Below are 24,478 nucleotides of genomic sequence, written 5' to 3'. Positions count from 1 at the left end.
AGATGACTGGCCGCAAGGGGAGGGTTGTAAGCAATGATGATGGAAGTATATCTTATGAGTCAAGATCTGAACTTGACGTCCCTGTGGAAATACTAAATATCACGGAAAAACAAAGATTTATGGATGGAGATAAGGTATGTTTTTCTGGGATGCTTTTTGGCGAAAGGAATGATGCCCATACGTTTAGATTAATCTTTAGGTTTTTTCTTTTAATATAAATCATGTCTGTTGAATGTTCTTACTCTCTTTTTTTTTTAAGTAATTACACATAATCACTGAACATTTTACATGTTTTCATTATTTTCTTATAAATCGAATGAGGTGTTTTGTGCACAGAATTAGATGTAGCTCTTGATAGCTTTGGAGGCCTTTGAAGTCTTTAATCAGAATATTAAATTGTGTTCTCTCAGGTCATCCAATGCTACACCCTAGTGTCAGTGTAATTTTGAGTCTAGAAATATATTTAAGCATGCCCAGATTGCTAGGATCCTTTGATTTTGCTCTTTATTGTCTTGCTCTGCCATGTCCTATTGAGATGATTTACTCTGAATGGTCGTAGATTTCACTTGCGTAACTGACCACTGCAGAGGTTGTGGTCACCTTCAGAGGCCCTTTCTGTATGCTCTTACTGTTAAGTAAACTTCATCAATTTTCAGATTCTCAAATCAGTTCTTTCTCCATCTAGTCGGAATTGCTATAAGCGTTTTGCTAAAAAATAGGTAGGAGCACCACTTAAACCTCCTTCCTTAATCTAAAAGAAGTAGAATAAAATCTTGTCTCTTTATCCACATTTTACTTTGTATTTCAAAATTTTTTTGCCTCTGCAACTAGAAAATAGATGGTAGTTATTACCATTATCAAAGTTGTCTTTTAAATGTATTTAAAAGCTCATGTTACATATTTTAAAGATTATAGGTAGAGATATTATCAGTTGTTTTAAGTACTTGTTTCATTAGTAATTTAGGCCCATGTGCATTAGAAATTGTATTAGTTGGGATCAGATTTGGCTGTTAAGTGACAGAAAATCCAAAATCATATTCGCTTAAAGTGGAAGTTCATTTCTCTCATGTACAAGTTTGAGTAGGTAGACCAGGACTGGTATGACCCCTTGAAGTCTAGGTCTCTTCTGTCTTGTTCCTTTAATATGCGGCCTTCCATTTCCTGTTTACTTCCGTATTTCAGGTTCAGTCGTTACACCTCTACATTTCAGCCAGAAGAGAGAAAAAAAGAGGAGGGGAAGGGCATATCTTTGATTAGGGACATTTCGTGGACGTTGTTCATGTGACCTACTGGCTGGAGTGTGCCCACACTTAGCTGTAAGGGAGACTGGGAAATGTCATCTTGATTCTGGGTGTCCTTGTAACCATGTACAGCTAAAACTGAGGGTTAGGAAGTAAAGGAGAATACGTGTTGGTGGATGTTTCCCCACCTGTCTTTGTGCAGAAGTGATCTTTTGTTTTTTTCTCCTTACATTTGGTACAGAATATTGCTATCATCTCAGAAGCTGCCAGCTCAGGTATTTCATTACAAGCAGATAGGAGAGCTAAAAATCAAAGGCGAAGAGTTCATATGACTCTGGAATTACCATGGAGTGCTGATAGAGCAATTCAGCAGTTTGGTAAGTTCCTACACTGAGTTTCACTTCATAGCCAGGAATTACTGGGGAAATATTTTAATGCTGATATACTAAAACTTGACATATATGTAGGTTTTGGAGATGTTTGTGTATTGCATATACCTTAAAATATAGAAGGCATCATGAATTTATTTCTTGGCTGTTTTAAAAGCTGTAAAAGACCTACAATAGGGCTTTCTGGCATTATATTCAAGAATGGGGCTCTTCAGGAGTATCTATCTTCATTGTAGATCTCCAAGGATGTTATCCATGTCAGAGCAACTGCCACTTGATGTCTTTTTCAACCCCCGGTAGCTTCATTGAGGGCACATTGCTCCTCCCTTCCCTTCCATCTTCATGTCCCTGTGACCTGGTGATTTAAAAAAACAACAACAACAATTTCGGGAGAATCCAGAGCAGCTGTGCATCAGCAACATTGTGGTCAACCAAACTGGGGTAGCACCAGTAGTGTGTTTATCATTTAATAAGTTTATGGTAGTTTCTGCTCCCCCGTAAGTGGGAGTATTGTTCTGAATACAGATGTTGTTCAAGTTGGCGTTTTTGATTTTGTGCCTTTTGGGGAGTTAGGGTAATTGTTACGTTCTTTAATTTTTCCTCTGGTTTAAAGATTTCTGGATACCAGCTTATTGTTACGTGCTGGGAATAGGTCTCAGAATACTAGTATCTAGAGAACACAATCAGCGATTTTTTTTTTTTCTAATGTCATTACAGGACGAACTCATAGATCAAACCAAGTTACTGCTCCGGAATATGTCTTTCTGATTTCTGAATTGGCAGGAGAACAAAGATTTGCATCTATTGTTGCTAAAAGACTTGAGAGTTTGGTAAGTTTTTGAGTTATATAGATGTGTGTAAAAGATGATGTATGTTAACCTGTCTTCTGTGCCTTGATTGGAGATTTTATGTTTGGATAGGGTGCGCTTACACATGGAGACAGAAGAGCAACAGAATCCAGAGATCTGAGTAGGTTCAACTTTGATAATAAGGTACATTTCAGCTTTCACTATCTAAAAAATGATTGCAGTGTACGGTGTTTGTAAGGAACAGAAAGGGAAAGTGGTTGCTGTTTAAAACTTAAAGCTGCCTCCTCGTATGGTTTTGCTATAAAATCATGGCTAGTCCTGTAAGACACATGGCAGTTAGATCTTTGGTGATCAACTGTGCAATATAATCATCTTCTCATTCCTATTGGAATATAAGATTATAATAAATACTTGTGGCTGCATGAAGTGTGAGTTCCCAGAAGTAAAGAAAGTTGTTTATTTATGGAATGCCTGCTGTGTACAAAGGTGTGAATGAGGCACTAGGTAGTGTAAAATATATATAAAAATAATTGAGTCCTGCTATTTTTTACTCTTTGGTACAATAATAGTTTTTATAGCATTCACTTGGTCATGTGATTGAAGAGTATCCAAATGCTGAAACTTGTTAAATTTATTTGTTTTTTATTGCAGTATGGAAGAAATGCTTTAGAAATTGTCATGAAATCCATTGTAAACCTAGATTCTCCTATGGTATCACCACCTCCAGACTATCCTGGAGAATTCTTTAAAGGTAACTTTTAAAAATAATCATAACAAAGGAAAATGAGTACTGACAAGAAGGTACTAAAACTCATTCGAACATGTGCTGTTGTTTTTAGTTTTCTTTGGACATAAAATGTATAAAATTTAGAAATTGATAGTTACCAGATGCCTAAATTGATATCTTATAATAAGCAGTAGATTTATTAAATTTCATTCAGGTGAAGTGTTTTTACTGTTGACAGAGTTTTTTGCATGTTGTTTAATACTAGATTACTAGAGGAAAAATGGTTTTGTTTAATATGAAAATGTGCCAAATAGCTTTTAAAATTTAAAGTACCTAGGTAAATAATCTGTGGGGGCTAGTGGAGGTACAGATAAAACAAAACTGGCCGTGTATTAACAGTTGTTAAAACTGGGTGCTGGGTACCTGTGGTCCATAGAATATTCTCTTTACATTTGTGTGTATGTAGAAATTTTTATATTTAAAAAAAAGTCCTAAGTAGTGCTATAGAAATTCTTATATGTATCTTGCAAATCTGAAGAATAGATTTTACCCCATTAATATTAGTAGTCTGGGTGATTTCAGTAGTTCAGCAAACTATGAAAATATTTTGGAGAATAAACAGATCTAAGGTATTGGAAACATTATCCTTCTAGAGTTAACACGTTTTACTAGGAAGTCCTTTCCAGTTGAGCCGGTGTTTAGTGTTGGTAACAGTCCATATTGACCTAGCTGGCAGGGGCTTATAATCACTCATGGCATTTAACAACACAAAAAACCAATAAAGTCTTGGCCCTGTTCTTTTCCTCCCTTTCCCTTTCGTTCCCTCTTATTTTCTTTTTATTTGGTCATTAGAGGGATTGTCAAAAACAACTCCCCAATTTATTTCTAATTCTAAAAAATTACATGTTATTTATTCATTATAAGTGATGAAAACAATCTAAAAGTGAATAATGAGGAGCCCATACCCTGTCCTTAACTACCTACTACCTACCAATCTCACCTGCTGAGGTTACAAATGTTGACAATCTGAACAAGGGCAGCCTTAACACACCTTTGTCCGTTTGTCTAAACACAGAGCTTTTTTTAAAAAAAATGTTAATATTACTTGCAACGTACTTTTCTCACTTGGTACATCACAGGCATCCCTTACAAATCAATAGCTATAGTACTAACACTTTTTTTTTTTTTAAAAAAAAACAAGGTCTCTTTTTTTTTTTTTTTTTTAATTAATTTATTGATTTATTTTTGGCTGTGTTGGGTCTTCGTTTCTGTGCGAGGGCTTTCTCCAGTTGCGGCGAGCGGGGGCCACTCTTCATCGCGGTGCGCGGGCCTCTCACTGTCGCGGCCTCTCTTGTTGCGGAGCACAGGCTCCAGATGCGCAGGCTCGGCAGTTGTGGCTCACGGGCTTAGTTGCTCCGCGGCATGTGGGATTTTCTCAGACCAGGGCTCGAACCCGTGTCCCCTGCATTAGCAGGCAGACTCCCAACCACTGCGCCACCAGGGAAGCCCCACTAACACATATTTTAACAGTTGTGTAATATTCTACATCTAGCTTATGTAACAGTTGTGTAATATTCTACATCTAGCTTATGTAACAGTTTCTTCAGTTTCTCCCTTATTGATGTTCAAGTGGTTTTCATTTTTTTGCAACAGTGCTGGAATTATAGCAGCTATCCTTCTATTCAGGTACTTTCCTCCCATAGGATGGGTTCCCAAAATGAGGATTTTTTGCATTGGAGCTCTTTGGCTACAGAGTTGTCACCTGCAGAATCTACACATTTTGAGCATGTAGCAGTCTAGCTGATTAAATAAATGTGTAAATAGGATATAATTATGCTTCCTATTGATCCTTTTCTCTTTCTTAAACCCTTCTTACTGTAAGTCTGGGTTGGAGCCTGGACACAAATACTTTTCAAAAGTTTTATAAACTGTCCTCTTAGTAACGTAATTCAGAACATGTTGACAGTTATATATGTTGCTTATCTTCTGCATCGCCTTGTCAATACTGATAGGTAACGTTTGGGAAAGAAGCATGATTATTTCCTTACATAAATTATTTAATCAGTATCCTGCTGTATGTTCAAAGTTGTTTAGATTCTGTGGGTGACAGCTTCGTAGCCAAGGATCTCCACTGCCAAGGGTTGTTGTTGGAAAGATATGACGTTTTAGTGAAACAATGAAATATGATGTGTGGTTTGAGTACTCTAGAATTTTGAAGTGTCTAAAGATCTTTAGGGGCTGTGAGTTCCATTTAATTCAGCTAATAGGAACTATGGAAGATACATAGACTGTGTCTTATATGCTAGAACTTGATCTAGTTTGATTAGTCAGGTAACAGCTCATTGAGTTATTTGGGCTATAAGGTTTTGTTTTTTAAATTTATTTTATTTTTGGCTGTATTGGGTCTTTGTTGCTGTGCACAGGCTTTCTCTAGTTGTGGCGAGTGGGTTTCTCACTGCAGTGGCTTCTCTTGTGGAGCACAGAATCTAGGCGCGCGGGCTCCAATAGTTGTGGTTCGTGGGCTCTAGAGCGCAGGCTCAGTAGTTGTGGCACATGGGCCTAGTTGCTCCACGGCATGTGGGATCCTCCCAGACCAGGGCTCGAACCCATGTCCCCTGCATTGGCAGGCGGATTCTTAACCACTGCGCCACCAGGGAAGCCCTGGGCTATAAGGTTTTTTATAAATTTGTTTTATTATAGATGTTCGACAAGGACTGATAGGAGTTGGCCTGATAAATGTAGAAGATCGTTCAGGAATTCTTACTCTAGATAAAGGTAATGGTATGACTTTTGTATGTATGTTCATAACTGTTGCTGTATTATTATAGCCCGTTCTTTATGCTTTCGTCCACTTGAAGGGGAAGCTTCAAGTCTGTAGGTCTCAATCCCTCATTACTGAGTGCTCACAGAGCATCCTGGGTGGTTTTTGCTATGAATAACTATGGTTATTCAAGAAATTGAATCTCTCTTCTCTCTACATAGCAGCAGTTCTCAAACCAGGTTGTGTAGATGATCAGCTGTTGAGCTTTTTAAAAAGTACTGAAGCCAGGGCAGGAGCTCAGACATTGGTAATTTTCCAGAAGCTCCTGGGCATTCTTACTTGTGCAGCCAAAGTTGAGCTTCACTGACTTAACAGCACTTAAAACTTTATGAGTTAAGACTTAATGTTGGAAAACTAACATTCTGTTTTGCTAAATTGTATTCATACTTTCAATAAGCGAAGCTGAAGATGCAAAAATTCAATTTGGCAAACATCTTTTGAGCATGTAGTGTAGTCGTGCTAATTGCTAGAAGTAGAAGTGGTCGAAGTATAGCCCTGTTCTGGGAATAGTACAGGAGTTGTGAGGGAAGGCTTAGAGGAGAAAGTGAGACTCTTACTAGGCTGAGATGAATGAATTTTTAAAATTGCCATTTGAATGCATTAAATCTTTCATACAATCTTGTCGTTGCAGATTATAACAACATAGGAAAATTCTTGAATAGAATTTTGGGCATGGAGGTGCATCAACAGAATGCGTTATTTCAGTATTTTGCAGACACACTTACTGCAGTTGTCCAAAATGCCAAAAAAAATGGAAGATATGATATGGGAATCTTAGGTAAGTTGGGAAATCTTTGAAACATCATATGTATTCTTTTTTTTTTCTTTTTAATTAATTAATTTATTTTTGGCTGCATTGGGTTTTCTTTGCTGCACATGGGGTTTCTCTAGTTACAGTAAGCGGGAGCTACTCTTTGTTGCCGTGCGTGGGCTTCTTGTTGCCGTGGCTTCTCTTGTTGCAGAGCATGGGCTCTAGGTGCGCGGGCTTCAGTAGTTGTGGCATGCGGGCTCTAGAGCGCAGGCTCAGTAGTTGTGGCGCACGGGCTTAGTTGCTCCGTGGCATGTGGGATCTTCCCCGACCAGGGCTCGAACCCGTGTCCCCTGCATTGGCAGGCGGATTCTTAACCACTGCACCACCAGGGAAGCCTGTCATATGTATTCTTGATGAAATTTTTTTTTATACTTATATGTTGCTTTTTCTTGTTCAAGATCTTGGTTCTGGAGATGAAAAAGTGAGGAAAAGTGATGTTAAGAAGTTTCTGACTCCAGGATATTCAACCTCTGGCCATGTAGAATTATACACGGTAAGTTTAGAAAACGTGCACATTCAAGTATAATGTCATTTTCTGGTAAGCATTCTCAGAAGTGAGTTTAATTTAAATTTTATTATTATTTTTTTTACAGATAAGTGTAGAGAGAGGAATGTCCTGGGAGGAAGCTACCAAGATTTGGGCTGAGTTGACAGGACCAGATGATGGCTTTTATTTGTCATTGCAAGTAAGACTTGTTTCCCTTAAATGTTAGTTGTTAAGATATGTAATGTGTTTTCATTGCCAGCATTGTAATTATCTGTTCGCTTTGTGCTGATTTTCCAATTGTATTTAGCTTTCTGTGTTTTAATAATTTATCACTGTAATTGTGATATATTTTTATTTAATACATTTTGAAGAGTATTATTTAATGCAAGTTTTAAATTATTACTTACCGGGGACTTCCCTGGCGGTCCAATGGTTCAGATTGCATGCTTCCACTGCAGGGGGCACAGGTTTGATCCCTGGTCAGGGAATTAAGATCCCGCATACTTCGTGGTGCAGGCAAAAAAAAAAAAAAAAAAGTTTACATATTCTTAGTAAATTGAACCCTTTTTTTCCATAATATAGTGAGTGACCTTCTTTAGTCATAATAATGCTTTATGTCTTCAAGATTCAGTTTTCAGTTATTAGTGTAACTGCATTCATTGGTTTAGTATTTGCTTGTGGACAGAGCTAAGGAGAGAGGATGTGTGAGTGTGCCTGTGTGTGTGTGTGCACGTGTGTGTACATGTTTACATTTAGACATATACATATACACACACAAATGAATGCATATTTATTTGTCCTGATCAAAACTATGGAATTTTAATCTCACCTCTTCTCTGATATTTTTGTCTTCTTTCTTCCACACTAATAATCCCTGTTCTTCAGGGCACACAGGATGATAAAATATCATGGATACTATGCCCCAGTATTCCTGAAAATAATTTTTTTTTAATAATAACTTTTTTTGCATAAGCTTACTTTCTGCTATTTAAAAAATAGTTTTACTGTTTCTGCATGTCAACATATGGCAATTATATAGTATACTCTTCTTTTAACCCTTAATTAATCTTAGCTCTACAGGTAATTAATTTATATTTAAAGCTCACCACTCACTCACTAGTCCTTAGGTTAATATCTCTCTAGTTATTTTGTCTGAAGCCCATTCTGTAGTAGATTCAGGAAGGGCTTATGGAAACATTACTCCCTGAATTCTTACATGCTGGTAAGTTTGTGCCTTTGTACTTGAAAGACAAATTTTACCAGACATGAAATCTTTAGTTCACGTTTTCTTTTCTTGGATATCTTGAAGATGCTACTACTTATTCTTTTGAGATAGAGTTGCTGTCAAAAAAATTTTTTTTTAATTAATTTATTTTTATTTTTGGCTGCGTTGGGGCTTCATTGCTGGGCGCGGGCTTTCTTTAGTTGAGGCAAGCAGGGGCTACTCTTTGTTGCGGTGCACAGGCTTCTCATTGCGGTGGCTTCTCTTGTTATGGAGCACGGGCTCTAGGTGCACAGGCTTCAGTAGTTGTGGCACGTGGGCTCAGTAGTTGTGGCTCACGGGCTCTAGAGCACAGGCAGTAGCTGTGGCGCACTGGCTTAGTTGTTCTGTGGCATGTGGGATCTTCCCAGACCAGGGCTCAAACCCGTGTCCCCTGCATGGGCAGGTGGATTCTTTTTTATTTTTAAAAAATTAATTAATTAATTTTTGGCTGCCTTGGGTCTTCGTTGCTGCACGCAGGCTTTCTCTAGTTGTGGCGAGTGGGGGCTACACTTCCTTGCGGTGTGTGGGCTTCTCCTTGTGGTGGCTTCTCTTGTTGCAGAGCACGGGGTCTAGGCGCACGGGCTTCAGTAGTTGTGGCTCACGGGCTCCAGAGCGCAGGCTCAGTAATTGTGGCACTCGGGCTTAGTTGCTCTGTGGCATGTGGGATCTTCCCGGACCAGGGCTCAAACCTGTGTCCCCTGCACTGGCAGGTGGATTCCTAACCACTGGGCCACTGGGGAAGCCTGGCAGGTGGATTCTTATCCATTGCGCCACCAGGGAAGTCCCTGCTGTCAAAATTTGATGGTGCTCTAATTTTTTCCCCTTTTTAATTTAGTTTAGAGTATATCCTGGTATTAGTCATTCTTGGTCAGTATTCTCAGCTATGTGATATGCTCTTTCAATATGTAGTTTCAAATCTTTATTTTAGAAAGTTTTTAAATTACTTTTATTTGTAACGTTTTTAGTATTCTATTCCCTGAATTTCTCCTTTATCGGGACTTCTCTTATGCATACGTTATATCTTTGCTTGCCTTTAATATTTATTTTCTCTTGAATTCTTTTTATCTCTTCCTTAATTTCTTTTTCTTTAACGACTTTATTGAGATATAATTCACATACCGTACAATTCACTCGCTAAAGTATATAATTTAACGATTTCTGGCATATTACATTGTTAATTTTTTAAAACGATGGTAAAATATATAACAAAGTTTGCCATTTTATCCATTTTAAAGTGTATGATTTAGTGTCATTAATTATATTCACAATGTTGTGCTAACATCACCATTAAACAATAGCTTTCCCTGGCCTGATAACCTTTGATCTATTTTCTGTCTATGAATTTGCATATCTTGGTACCTCGTATAAGTGGAATCATGCAGTATGTGACAGTTGTGTCTGGCTTCTTTCACTCAGCATAATGTTTTCAAGGTTCGTCCATGTTGTAGAATGTGTCATAACTTCATTTCTTTTTGTGACTAATATTGCTTTATATGTGTATAGCACATTTTGCTTTTTATTTGCAAATATTGGGTTGGCCAAAAAGTTCGTTCTGGTTTTTCAGTAAGATGGTACCAAAAACCCGAATGAACTTTTTGGCCAAGTCCTTTATGGAGTGATCAACTGTAAATGAAGACCTGGTTCAAGAACTGCGTAAAGGAGACCAAATATGATGATGCCACAGGCAGGGTGAAACCATAAATAAGCTCTCTAGAGCAGGAATCCCTAAATTTTTTATGTCGGGGGTCAGGTAGTAAGTATGTTAGGTTTTGCAGAGCGTATGTGGTCTCTGCTGACTATTCTTTGTGGATTTTTTTTTTCTTAAATTCTTTAATTGAATTATGTACACATGAATGCATTATTACACTTGTGAAAAAATTTAAATACAGATAACACTAAATTTTTTGACCATGATTCCCAGCCCCGGTTCCCTTCCCACCTTCCCAGAGGTAGCCACCGTTACCAGTTTTGTGTCTATTCTCCCAGACCATTGTCTGCATTAATGCATATGTATTGTAGCCATAGGAAACAATTTACTCTTTTAGGTGGTTGATTTGTTGTTGGTTATTTTTTTTACACCAATTCTATGATACAGTATCGATCATTCTTTAAATTGCCTTTCTCACTAAACAATCAGTCTTGGAGTGCTTTCTGTATTGATACTTATAGGACTACTTCATTCATTGTGGCTGTTGCATGGTATTCTGTGTTATGAATATACCATGGTTTATTTAGCCTGTGTCGTATTAATTGACTTTTAGGTTGTTTCCACTTTTTCTGTCTTACAAAGGACGTGCTTATAGATGCTTCTTTATGTACCTGTGTGAGTGTATCTCTAGAGTAGATTCAGAGAAATGGCATCACTGGATCTTAAGATCACTTACTTCTTTCTATGTGTGAATGAGAGGAAAAACTCTTTTGAAGATCCTGGAGGAGAAAAAGTTTAGCTCTTAAAAGTCTGAAAAATGATTTTCCCCCCAGCTTTGTTCTTGGCTTCTAGTATTATCTTGAGGTTTCTAGCTAGGGTGGGATGGGTAAAACTGAACAAGTAAAAGGACATATCAGGATTGAGGGGAAAGATAACAAGCAGATTTGGCTGAGTTTAAGTTGCTGCCTTCTCTCTCCTTTTTTTTTTTTTTTTTAAACATCTTTATTGGAGTATACAATGCTTTACAACATTGCTTTACAGTGTTGTGTTAGTTTCTGCTGTATAAGAAGGTGAATCAGCTATATGTATACGTATATCCCCATATCCCCTCCCTCTTGCGCCTCCCTCCCACCCTCCCTATCCCACCCCTCTAGGTAGTCACAAAGCACCGAGCTGATCTCCCTGTGCTATGCAGCTGCTTCCCACTAGCTATGTATTTTACATTTGGTAGTGTATATATGTCAGTGCCACTCTCTCACTTCGTCCTAGCTTACTGTACCCCATCCCTGTGTCCTCAAGTCTATTCTCTACGTCTGGGTCTTTATTCCTGTCCTGACCCTAGGTTCAACAGCATGGATTTTTTTCCTTCCTAAGAAACTTTCTCCCTTCCTTCCTTAAACTATTCTTAAGCTTAGGAGCCTCAGGCCATTTGGTCCATAAACCTGGTTTACTGGTCTCTGATTCAATAGCAAAGCTCTCAAACTGGATCTGGCTCCTAGTTGTGCATGTGTGTGTGTGTATGTGTGTTTGAAAATCTTATTGAGATTATTGTAGATTCTCATGAGGTTATAGGAAATAATACAGAGAAATTCCTTTTACAGCAGTTTTGCCAATGGTAACATTTTACAAACCTATAGTATATCACAACCAAGGTACTGATACAGTTCACTAGATTTTATTCAGATTTCTCTGAGTCCTTGGATGGGATTTTGATTGGTCCATATAGGATATTGGTTATATTTTTTTCATTTGAAATTATTGCCAAATTGAAGCACTGGTAGATTTTGATGAAAATGCTGATCCCCACCAGTTTCCCTTGAGTGAAAGGATGTGGTAACGTTGTTCTTTGTTACTCTCTGCTGCATGGCCGCAGGCAGCTGGTTGTGAAGAGTGAGGACCTTAGAAGAGACATCCTTCCAAGAAGGTGTAGCCTCGTTTGTTGAGCCTCCTCAGCAACAAGCAAATATGACTTGCAATGTGTTTAACATGTGTTGACATTAGGGAAGCCATGTCAGAATCACTTTTAATTCCACTGTAGTGTGATGATTTATTTTATAGTTACAATGAATTAACCTGACACTGTCAAGATAGATCACACTGTTAACATGCTTTAAACACTGCCTTAAAGTATAGTTAGCTAGAGAATTTCACATGAGCTGATACAAAATTTTAAATGTATTTTTCACTTAACTTTTGTTTCATAGACTTTGCAGTAATTATATAAACAATGTTTCAAATCATTTGAACAAGTAAAAGACGAAGGATCTTTAGTATCAATGAAGAGAAAAGTAAAGTATTAAGTCCTTTTATCAGTGTAAGAATTATCTTAATATAAAAAGGTAGGAGCTTAGCAAATGATTTATTTTGTAGAGGAGCTGGGAAAATACCTTTGAAACTTTTCCTTTTCCTTCAATTTTGCTCCAGAGACTGTTGCTTTGAAATTGTTCACCATTCTTCAAAAGAAATACTAATTTTCCCAATCTTATTTTTCCTTGCGTTAAATGGGGCTTTTTACAAATCTTTCAGGGTTCCTCTCATAAAGTCCAACTTTAAAAAAATTTTTTAAATAAAACAAGTTCCATCGTTTGTCTAATGCATCCTTTTCTTCCACTTCTGCATCGTATTTATGTATTATTTGTTCAACATTTGGCTTTCTCCTGTTATAGCGGTACTGTTTACAGATGAAATTTGTGATATTTCATGTGATATTTTACCCTCACACAACCATAGGAATAGGTTGTAGCACTGATGGAGTAGATGAATTGAGAGGACTGTGGGTGATCAAAAAGCATTATCTTGAAGGTTATATATTTCATTGTAACTTGAAGGAGAGTAACATACAGTAGAGGTAAAATTATTTCCTGTGAAGACCCTTCCTGCCCACCGCCTGGACTCTTCCCTCACACACCTCTGAGCCTGTGTAGGCTGCGAGTCCAGCTTCCTGCACTAGAAGAAGCAAATTGTCTCCCCTGGACATCGTGCTCTAAGTCTCACTCAGCACAGTTTTCTAAAGGTTGTCTCGCCTCAGAAATAAGGTCCATTAGCCTTCACTTTGGTGAGACCTTGTTCAAGCCGGTTACACGGCAGGTGTTACCCTTTCACACAGTTTTGTATTTACATACTCATTTGGCTTTGGTGATGTGATGGTACAAAAAACAAGCCTGTCTTAAAGTGTGCAGTATTGAATCTTTATATTTTCTCACCTATTTATTTATTTATTTTTAATAGATAAGAAACAACAAGAAAACTGCCATCTTAGTTAAAGAAGTGAATCCTAAAAAGAAGCTTTTCTTAGTTTATAGACCAAATACTGGGAAACAGCTCAAATTAGAAATTTATGCTGATCTAAAAAAGAAATATAAGAAGGTATTTTTCCATTTGTACATGATGTTATATATGAATACTTGTTTTATAATAATATATTGCAACTATGTTTATATGTAAATTGTCAATTTTTCCTATTTGATTACTGGAAAATTGTTTTCAGAAAAAGTTGTATCAACTCTTGTTAAATTAATATCCCAGTCTTAATGTTATCAACCGTTAGGAAACTTAAAGATGATTATTTGAATCAGCTTATGTTATCAGAAAAGGAAGTTTCTATAAGTGCTAACTACAAAAATTAGAATTTTTTAAATAAAGGGAAGATGTACAAGACTGAAATTCCTTCCCACCAACTCTTGGTTTTACTGTGAACTGCTGTGTTTATATTTTGCAATAATTTCTGGAAAAACAGTGATATCTGTTTTTCCTAACTTTACTATGTTATTTTGTTGTTAGTATTACCTTATATTACTATTATTCCTAGCCATTTTCACTTGAAAACAATTATAATTAAGTTAACTATTTGAAATATTCATTACATGGGAAAAACCTCATGGCAGAGCTTTATGGATAGCATTCAAATGCAAGCAGTAGCGAAGACCATGTTTTCTATATAAAGATGATTTTAAGTTGGCTTTAGAGACCAAATTAGGCAACCAGTTTGTTTAAAACAATACCTTTTCAATGGAATTTTTGTCTTATTTTCACAGGTAGTCTCAGACGATGCCCTGGTCCACTGGTTAGATCAGTATAATTCATCTGCAGATACTTGTACTCATGCTTATTGGTTAGTTTTCATTTTTATCACCATATATTCCAAAGTATAATCAAGATTTAATTTAAACACCCCTTCATTCTTTAGCTCTCTGTCCCTATAAGTACACAAGCAGATTATCAATTGCTTGGTGTTGTTTCTTTAAGCAGAGGTACTTGTTGGAAGTCTCTGGACCATGCACTGTTTTAGGTCTCCCCACTGATGCTTTGTTACTGCCAACCAAATGTTGTCTGCTGGCATGGACTTAACTATCATTCTTAGGGTTGAGACTTTTTCTTTCTCCTCTCCTTCCTTCCCTTCCTTTATTTTTTCCTTCCTCTTTTTTTTTTTTTCCAAATTTTTTTTGGTGTCCCCAAAAAAATTTAAGGCTAGGGAACTTCTAGGAAACCACAGGGGTGCCTCAAATAGTTAACAGCACTAGAAACTTTGTTGTTGAGCCCTGGAGCTGATCCTGCTGTGCTACTAGGCTAGCCAGAGGTGTTCTCAAGTCATTATGTTCATTTCAAGGCATTGAAAATGGAGTATCTGGCCCACTTTTTGAAAAGGGATACAGGATATAGATGAATTTTAGCTGGGTTTTTATTTAGACACATGTAAGTAGATAAATTTGCTTTTGTTTATTTGCTGAGGCCTTTTCCACTTACCTGATTTAGAACTGTATATTGGTAGCTTAATACTATAGAAATAACTGGCAGGATGATTTTATAAACTGACATTAACACAGTAAACTAATGGATATTAAAATGACAGATGCTTAAGTGGATATCAAGACCAATAAATCAGCCCTTTTATAAGGGAGTCAGACCCAAGAAATAACTGTAATTTTAAAATCAGTGGTGATACCTTAAGTTGGACAGGGTAATCCAATACGTCAAAAGGATTGCAGTCTACAAAACTATCAGTAAAGGTAAATGACGGTAGGGCGTTTTCCATTTGAAATTAGGGTAGACCTTGTGGGCCTCGTGTGTGTGTGTGTGTGTGTGTGTGTGTGCGCACGTGCACGCACATATACATTTTTTTCCTTATTATCTATCCTAGGCGTGGCAATTGCAAAAAAGCAAGTTTGGGATTAGTTTGTGAAATAGGTCTTCGTTGCCGCACGTACTATGTATTATGTGGCTCAGTACTGAGTGTCTGGACAAAAGTCGAGGGTGTTCTCGCATCTGTCAGTGGCACAAACGTGAAAATGCAGATAGTTCGGCTAAGAACAGAGGATGGACAGCGGATTGTAGGTGAGTTTTAATTTTTTTTTTGGTTTGAGCGCCTTGAGAAGAAAAATCAGGTCCTGTGTTTTTCTTATTTTGCTTCTAACGTCTTAGAATCTTAGCATCTATCTATTCCAGTGGTGGGGTAGAGCTTGCTTTATATTATGTTCTTAAAAGGATAAATAGTAGTTAAGCTTTTGAATGGATGTAGTTGGTTCTGGCTGAAATTCTGATGTGGTTGTTATTTTATGCTGCCCTCGGTGCTCTTGCTCCCCTTCCTCACTGTTGACATCTATGCAGGCTCCCTGGTATGAAGACTAAGGATTCTCTGAAGTCTTTATGTTCAGTGTGCCACATTGAGACTATGGAAGTCAAAGCCACTGTGCACAGAGGATGGACTGGAGTCCTGCAGGGAGCAGGGGAGACCAGGCTGGCCGCCTCCCCCGTTCCCTCAGTGGCAGGCCTCACGGAAACCCACCCAGTTGCTGCACTGTCCCTGTCGCGTTGTCTTTGTTTCTTTTGCAACAACCTTTCTCTGTATCCTGGGTTGCACATTGGTAGCCTGTGGGCTAGTCAGTCCATGGACATTTTTTTGATCCTCAGGTATTTTTGTTTGCGAGATTTCAATTGAGTTAGTTGCCAACTTTTAAAAATCAAAACACTGTGGGCTTCCCTGGTGGTGCAGTGGTTAAGAATCCGCCTGCCAATGCAGGGGACACGGGTTCGAGCCCTGGTCCGGGAAGATCCCACATGCCGCGGAGCAACCAAGCCTGTGCGCCACAACTACTGAGTCTGTGCTCTAGAGCCCGCAAGCCACAACTGCTGAGCCCGCGTGCCGCAACTACTGAAGCCCGGGTGCCTAGAGCCCGTGCTCCGCAACAAGAGAAGCCACCGCAATGAGAAGCCCGTGCACCACAATGAAGAGTAGCCCCTGCTCGCTGCAACTAGAGAAACCCTGTGTGCAACAACAAAGACCCAATGCAGCCAAAAATAAATAAATAAAATAAATAAATTTATTAAAAAAAAATCAGAAGACTGGATTTCTATCTTCTTCAAAAGAACAACAGCAGCAACAACAGAGAAGCTTGGAACGTTGAGCCCCAGTTCCCACGTGGGAGGAGCTAAAGTTCCCTTACCCAGGATATATACACTCTCCAGTTTGCTGACTTCCACACTGTGCCACTTAGAAGTTACTGCTTCAGTACGCATTTGAATTTGCAGCCACTATTCTGTAGTCTCTTTGGTACATTAGTACATGCCAAAGAAGGTGGTGCTTGCCTACATTTGTGGAGCTTCAAAGATAGTAGATAGGAAGGTACTGTACTTGGCCTTCTGTTGCTCCAGCAAGAAGACGGTGGTGCACTAGACACGTGCATGTGCTCAGGTAGTTGTGGGTGGCGCTGCTGAGGAATCGGGCTACTTCTGAAGGGGCCAGTTCAGTTATTAGGTGTTCATTTAGTTTTTTCGTGGAGTCTTGTTCATTAAACTTAATATTATACTTCATTTGGAATTTGCTATGAAGCTGTAAAACAGTGTGGTTTCTCCTGGAAGCAACCTTTATAAATTCTTGTTTTCTAATTGCAGGTTTGATCATTCCTGCAAATTGTGTGTCTCCTCTTATAAATCTCCTGTCAACTTCAGACCAGTCTCAACAGCTTGCAGTCCAGCAGAAACAGCTCTGGCAGCAGCGTCACCCCCAGAGCATCGCCAATTTGAGCAACACATAAGAACAGACAGGTTTCAACATGGATGTATATGAAACGCTGTTGAAGCATATCATTTGCATAAAAATCAGGGACAGTTTCCAAAGAATTATAATTTTTTTTCAGTTGTGCTCTCTCTCTAGTTAATTTTTTTGGGAATAAGGACAAACCTGGAATAGATAGCAAAACTGAAAATCAGCAGTGCCGATGGTGGTACATATGTCTTTCCTCGTGCTTTTCCCGTGGTACTTACCGTATGCTTCTACTTTGGGTGAGCAGAGGGGTATGTGCGCGTGTGTGTCAGTCTGTTTGTTTGTGAGTTTGTTAAAAGCTACGAACCATAATTGGTTTAAAAATGCTTGGAACTTCCCAAACTGGCTTTACTTTTATGTTATACAGTGCTCAGGGTTAACGCCGTACATCCATGCCATTGCTGTGGGACTTATCCCCGGATGCATGTGTTTTGAGTCTATAAATAGAGAAAATATATATTGGTTTCTTTTTCCAACTTATTAAAACAATAGGTTTATTAAAGCATGAAACGAAAGGTTACATATCATGCATTCAGGTTCTTTTTCTAGTTTTTGTTCTGACAGTGCATGTCTTTGACAGCATGCGTAAACAAGATTAACACAGAAGTCAAGTAGCGGAAAGAAACATTTGTAGATGTACAGCATTGGTTATTGCATTTTTATAGTGTTTATACCTGGGTATTGCTTCAAACCCTGCGAAATCACCTTCTCCCATTCCCCCTGCCCCAGGTTTCTTGTCAAGGTAATGAGTACATACATTTTTTGGTGATAAAACTCTTAAAAGTTAATTTTAATGTATTAATAGTATTCCTAATGTGTGCTGCAAAAATGGCTACAAGCCTGCTTTTCTTAAAATTACATTTTTCTTAACTTAAAGATAGTTTTAGAAAGAAATACAAATTGGCTTCCGTCTTGCAAACAATCTTTTTTTTTTTTACTTCGTTATCTTAATTTGCTTTGTCACTCTTAAAAATGGAAACCGTACTTGAGTTGTAAACTAGACAATGAGGAAACACTTGAGGCTTCTGCTGTATGTTTATTTCTTGTTGTTATTGTTGTTACCCAGTAACTTGAATATTGTTTAATGTGTTGTAAGACATTGTAGAGTTTATCTCAAGCTGTTAAAAATGGTAATGTACAAATGTGAATAGACACTTATCTATAATATGGGTAAGTTTTGTTTCGCCTATAATAGATGTTTATAAAAACAAGTGAGGGGACAATTGGTCTTTTTGTTACCTTTTTTTTTTCCTTTCCTTTTTTTTTTTTGCTTGCACAGGTTGCACTATTGAAAAACTGAGATTGTATAAACCTGGTCAAAAGCTGCAAGATACCACAATCTTGTAGATGTCAAATAAAAAGTTATTATACTAAGCAGAAGTGGACTCTTGTTTAGGCCCTCACCACCTTCAAAAGTAGTCTGTGATGGGGATGCTGCAGGACTTGCGTGTTGCTCAACATTCCAGGTAGCCTTATGTTTTGGCTTAAAACCTACCCCTCAAAATTGAAACGGTGTTGAGGAAGGGGTAAAATGATAGTACTTTTGAAAGTTTCTCAAGTTGAACTGTTCTCCTTTGTAACTTTCTAAACTTCTTGTAGAATTAGGTGAGATGTATGTTAAGTGATGGGAAAGCTAGGGCTATCATCCTCTTTTGTTTCTTCAAGCCTGAGTTTGGTTATGTCACGTTTACCATAAGTTTTCTTTCTTTGGATTTATTTATTCTAGACGCCTAAAAGAACAAATTGAGAATAATTTCTGTTCTTTGGCATATTTTGCCCAGTGGATGCAACTTTTATCCTCAGTCTAGTCCTTATATCTCAGGCAGTGATCCATATGAATATCAACCAGTGTCCCTTGTCAGGGCCACTAGACCCGGCTGGCAGTCAAGAGCAGAATTGTCCACCTGCACCAAAACTTCCCAGTTCTTCTGTTTTTCAATCAGGAGCCCATTCAGCTTCCGTCAACATCCCAAGGTGAAATAGAGCTACGGAGGGGGAAGCCTAACGAGCCTGTTCCCTCCAGTGAGGCAAAATGGCGGGGTTGGGGAAAAGAGACTCCCTCTTGGAGGCTTGGCCCAACTTCCCTTTTTTGTGTGTGGGAGTATCTTTTTTAGCAGGTTATGGTTTTTTCCAAGCAGCTTCAGTGTGAGGATTCTTTAGCATGCAGTTAGTTGACCCTCACAATTTATGATGTAATGTTTGCTCTTGGAATAGCTATCTTGTTGAAAAGGGGGATATATGTATGTTCTGTTCTTTGTAGAACAGCTTTGTTTTGCTTTTTAAAAAAAAGTCCAGAAATAAGGCCTCTGAAAACTCTCAAAGTAGACCTCAGAAAGGCAGCCGTGTAAATGGATGGGGAGCTGAGGTGCCACGTGCACATGCTTATCGTGGTGTGGTGTGCATGTGAGCGCTGGGAGTCTGCTGCCCAGCCTCCTCTCTGGAGGTGAACGTATGACCTTTAACACTGTGCCCTTATCCAAGTCAGCAAGTTTTAGGTTGGTCAACGTGGGAAGACCCAGCATTCAAGGTCCTCCTCTGTCAAACAATCAAGTCTCAACAACAGCTAACTTCTGTACAACAGATCCTTGTATTTCAGGATCTGAATGCCACGTCTGAACCCAGGGACCTTGTTGAACCCGATGTGAGTCCATTTGGCCTCTGTAATGCCTTTTCTCCCTTTTTAGCAATATGGCTCTGAGCACAAAGATTGATTACAAGTCACGTTAGTGTTTTCAGAGTTTACAGTGCCGATTGTACTGAAAACCACTTTCCCAGTCCAGAGCTGCTCAGATGGTATTGGCGGGGGGGTTAGTGTTCCCCTAATTTAGCACCCTCCCTACCACAAGGTCTCTAGCTGCAGTTTAGTGGGATAATCCAGATATTTATCAACGATATGAATTCGTAAAAGTATTAATAAGGTATTTTTAAACACAACTTGATGAAAAAGTAAATATCTTAAGCAATTTTCCCTTTTTGCTGCTGAATTGCCGATACACTCTTCAGTGTCTTTTCTTTACATCTGTATATAAGTTAGCAAGAACCTGCATCCAAAGCAATGTAGTGTTGTGTGTATGTATATATATATATTTATTACAATCCAACTAGCACTTCAGAAACCTTTTTGAGTTGCAACAGTAAACCTTTTACTTGTATTCTGCTTCATCTGTAATGGTAAAAGTTCTAGATTACCAAGCTCCAGGGGTATATAATATTTTAGAGGCATAATTTTCTGGCTGTAGCCACTGGGGCATTCATTTGCTAATCTCCATGTGATGCTATTAGAGCAACTTCTAACAGGCACGACGAGAAAGGGTACCAGACACTTACCGTTGTATAATGGGAGCCTTTCCCCAGTCCCCTCCACTTTCCAGTTTAGCAGGAGGGGAAAAAAAGCAATAGATTAGAAATGATTGATGCATTTCAATTTATGAAAGTAGGAGCAGAGGAAAAGTGTTTTTCACTTGGGTCCTTTTCTTGATTAGATATTAAGAGGAAGGTCCCTATCTAAATACTCTCATTTAAAAAATGTACCTGAAAAAAATAAAATAAAAATGTACCTGAATGATATTTGATAATTTCTAAGAATGGTGCTGCATAAGAGTCGCTGTTAGACCGGTGTGCAGTTAACAGATGTTCGGTTAGTGCAGGCATCCCAGGGACCGCAGGCATTTGTTGACTATCCTTCCTCTATGTCTGGAGTCTCCTTGGCTAACACCACACCTTGCACGCTCGCTGTGCACGCTTTGCTGCTGGAATATACAGCAGGCGGTCCATGTCATGGCTACAGCTGCGAGCAAAAGCCATTTGTAAAAAGTCCTCATTGGATGCCAGTTGTCTAGTACAAAGGCAGTGTCTTTTAAGGGCATGTAAGTGAAGGAAACACATCTATATACCTGCAGCTCGAGCTAGCTAATAATTTTTTTCTGCGTACTTGAGGTGAAATCCAAAACCCACCTTCTGATTTTATGCTGTACTTATATATATATATATATATATGTACATAATGTGTATATATAGAAATGTTGAGTTCTTTTTGAATTCTGAATGTAAATATTTCTTGTAAATTGGGACGCCACCAGCTTGTTTTTCTCTTTTCCCTCCTCCCTTCAATCCTATTTATTCTTTTCTTGACTTCCCATAGGGGGCTTCTTAACAATTTGGTGTTTTTTTTGGATGTAGAAACGTATGAAAAACTTCTTAGTTGAATTTGTTCATATATTTTAGAATTCGGTTTTGCATCTTTACTATAGAATTCCTATGTCTGTTTTGTGTTAATATTTTTCAACGTGCCTGATTGTGTTTTGCATTTTTATTACAGATTTTTACTGTGTGCAATGCGTTGTATTGGGGGGAATGTACTTGAGTGCAATTTCTGATACTGTCATTATATGACTAGTTATGCTCATTTATGTTGCTCTTTGGAAGCTATCGTGAGCCTGATGTTTTCACCTAAAAAATTTCTTCCCAAGACTTCCTTTAAGCTCCTCTAACTTCTTCAGTGCATTTGAGATCAAACTTAGCTCTTCAGTAAACCCGACTTGTTCCTACCCTTGCAGTTTTTCAGGCCTGCACCAAATCCTTCATCCTTGCGGCTTTCCAGCTGAGGGGAAAATCTTGCAGATCTGAACAGTGATTTATGACCTGCTACTGCTGCAGATTTTCTGTTTCTTTAAGAAGTCGAGCGTGTACTTTTAGCCTACAAGTAACAAGCAGAAGCTTACTTTCCAGCGAGCATGGGTAATCTGCTTCTGCTCCCACCAGTTTAAGGATATTTATAGCAGGAGTGGAGACAGACCTGGTACATGCTGGTGTCCATGCTGACAGGTGACATTAGAGAATGTCCTTTAAGGGACAGTTGTCCTCCGGAATCGAGCAGCACAACTGCTGTGGAGGCTTCCATGAGCCTTCAGCTCAAGGTTGATGCTGTGCTGAGGGTAAAATAGCCAGTTAACTGTGGAGGGACGGGCTGGTAGGATCCGATGGGCTATCCCGCCACCAGTGAACTGGTGAATTGATCTTGACTAGATTGGCTGTAAACCTAGGAGCTGAGCTGCATCAAGGCATTCTTAATGATTGGATTTGTGTTGCCAGTAGGGCAGACCCAGGGGTGGCTCACAAAAGTGGTGGTAATCATCACCAGGGAGGCAAACATTGTGTTTTTACTTACAGATTTTGCACTTTTAAGAAAATGTTCCTCCTTAACTTTCAGGAAAGATAGCCGTGAGCCTTTCTTGGGCCTTCATTCATGCACATGTTTCACTCGTTACTATTGAACTTCATAGACGTACTGAAATTTAAAAGTTGTCTGCATTTAGGTAAGTCTTAGGAACCTAATTTGTCATGCAACGGGGCCTTTCAGAGGTGAGCTGCAGCGGGAATCCCTGTCCCAACACGTCCTGCCCGGCTTTCCTCCTCTGGCGCCCGTGGAGGAGCAGCTGTCAGGACACCGTCAGGCTAAGACTACACCCTTGTAGTGCAGAGTCGAGCAAGGGGTGCCACCTGGGAACGTCGGTTCTCTTTGCTACTTGCAGGTCAGGCCTCCTTGGGGCTGAGGGTCAGTCCGCAGACCCCTTAGTGAGAACTCCCTGGCTTTTCCGCCCACCCTGTCCTGAGGGCCTTTCTTGCTGTAACAGTATTTGTGGCACTGAAGAGGATAAAGAAGCTTCAGCCTTCTTTCTGACTTCCACTTTACGGGGCAGAGAGCTTTTTTTCTACGTAGCACATTGCAGTCTCACCTCCATCAGAAAAAATCATCCTGTTCATGGTTTATACTGAATTTGCAAACTACTGATATTATTTTTCAATAACCACTTGTATCTACCATCAACCATGAGAGGTGGGAAGAGGTACGCTGTATCTCTGCAATAAAACTTTTGCCAGGTTCTACCTCTGCTGAGCAAAGGATACTTTTATACGTAGGCATAGATCTTCCTTCCTTTACTGATCTGACATGGTGCATCTTGAGACAACATATGATGGAATCCAAAGACAATTTGAAACAAAGGTGGATGTAAACTCTTCTGGTTGTTTCTGTTCTGTTCTCTTTTTTAAAATCTCTTTTTATATTGCTACTCTGTTTTGAATGTCCGTCAGTGTATGAAGGGTACGCACTGTTCTCATGATACTGCACTGCTTCAGCCTTCCGTGGTAATACAGTACCGAGTGTCCAGAAACGATTGTTCTGACCGTTTTGATTTGTAACTTTAAAAATTGGGTCTCATGCAATAAAAATGTATTGGCTGCATTTAGCGAGGTTTATACCCTTGCAAGTAAAAACGATCAACCATGAAGCGTAATGAATTCTGTATTTAGGTTTTTTGTTGTTGTGTCTTTTGATTTTTCTGTTTATTTTTTCTTTTTTTTGTAAGATTCTTAAATAAATTAAACTGGCTAATATGCTGCTTTTCTCTGTGTATTTTCTTTGTCTGGGTTCTGAGCACCCGTTTAAGCTGTGTCAGGGCTACCACGCTCACCTAGAGAGCTTCTTTCCATTGGGGGCTCGGACTTCTTCTATGTTGGTTTTTTATTTTAAATGAATTCTAGAAGACTTCTCACGATGTGGATAAAATGCAACTAAGCATTTGTTAGAGTCAAAAATGTCCGTGCCGCTGCAGAGCTTCAGTGAGTCAGCACCGGGTGCCCCGGCTGGGGGGCTTGGGTCATGGGGTGTCCTCCCTGAAAGGTGCCACGAGTGTTGGAGGACTTGGGGGTATGAGGCTTCCTATTTAAAATTCATTCCTGGTGTTGCACAGCCATCCAGTCTGTGAGTCTTAAGATTGGAGCTCTGCTTAAGAAAAAACAAAATGGAAACTACTGCAGACAACATAGCGTGTGCCAGTCGCTGGGGTGCTTTCTGTAGTCCTTTCCGTAGTCCTCAGTGCTCTAGTTTTCAGATAAAAAGCCTTTTAGTTTCTAATTTTTGTGGAAATTGGTGCCTGTATTTCTTCTATTTATTTATTTATTTTTGGCTGTGTTGCGTCTTCGTTGCTGCACGCGGGCTTTCTCTAGTTGCGGCGAGCAGGGGCTACTCTTCGTTGAGGTGCGCGGGCTTCTGATTGTGGTGGCTTCTCTTGCTGTGGAGCACGGGTTCTAGGTGCGCGGGCTTCAGTAGCTGTGGCATGCGAGCTCAGTAGTTGTGGCACATGGGCTCTAGAGTGCAGGCTCAGTAGTTGTGGCACGTGGGCTCTAGAGTGCAGGCTCAGTAGTTGTGGCGCACGGGCTTAGTTGCTCCGCGGCATCTTC

At 39.1% G+C, this 24,478-nt stretch overlaps 1 protein-coding gene across 3 annotated transcripts in view; it reads left to right on the top strand.

The window, feature by feature from the left end:
• The window catches only part of SBNO1 (strawberry notch homolog 1), a 59,004-nt gene extending 35,372 nt beyond the window's left edge, over positions 1-23,632 (top strand). For all 3 annotated transcript variants that reach the window (XM_057526390.1, XM_057526391.1, XM_057526389.1), the window contains exons 20-32: positions 3-134; positions 1,483-1,618; positions 2,348-2,460; positions 2,551-2,622; positions 3,091-3,190; positions 5,867-5,941; positions 6,619-6,765; positions 7,197-7,291; positions 7,392-7,484; positions 13,426-13,563; positions 14,232-14,308; positions 15,335-15,528; positions 17,086-23,632. In XM_057526390.1, coding sequence (XP_057382373.1) covers positions 3-134; positions 1,483-1,618; positions 2,348-2,460; positions 2,551-2,622; positions 3,091-3,190; positions 5,867-5,941; positions 6,619-6,765; positions 7,197-7,291; positions 7,392-7,484; positions 13,426-13,563; positions 14,232-14,308; positions 15,335-15,528; positions 17,086-17,228 — 1,515 coding nt within the window. In that variant the 3' untranslated portion in view covers positions 17,229-23,632. The remainder of the gene's footprint in view (positions 1-2; positions 135-1,482; positions 1,619-2,347; positions 2,461-2,550; positions 2,623-3,090; positions 3,191-5,866; positions 5,942-6,618; positions 6,766-7,196; positions 7,292-7,391; positions 7,485-13,425; positions 13,564-14,231; positions 14,309-15,334; positions 15,529-17,085) is intronic.
• The last annotated feature ends 846 nt before the right edge of the window (positions 23,633-24,478 follow it).

Source organism: Balaenoptera acutorostrata, chromosome 13 (assembly GCF_949987535.1).
Source record: "Balaenoptera acutorostrata chromosome 13, mBalAcu1.1, whole genome shotgun sequence".
Taxonomy (NCBI): domain Eukaryota; kingdom Metazoa; phylum Chordata; class Mammalia; order Artiodactyla; family Balaenopteridae; genus Balaenoptera; species Balaenoptera acutorostrata.
The sequence above is the reverse complement of the archived record's forward strand: the minus strand, read 5'-3'. Positions and strand labels throughout refer to the sequence as shown.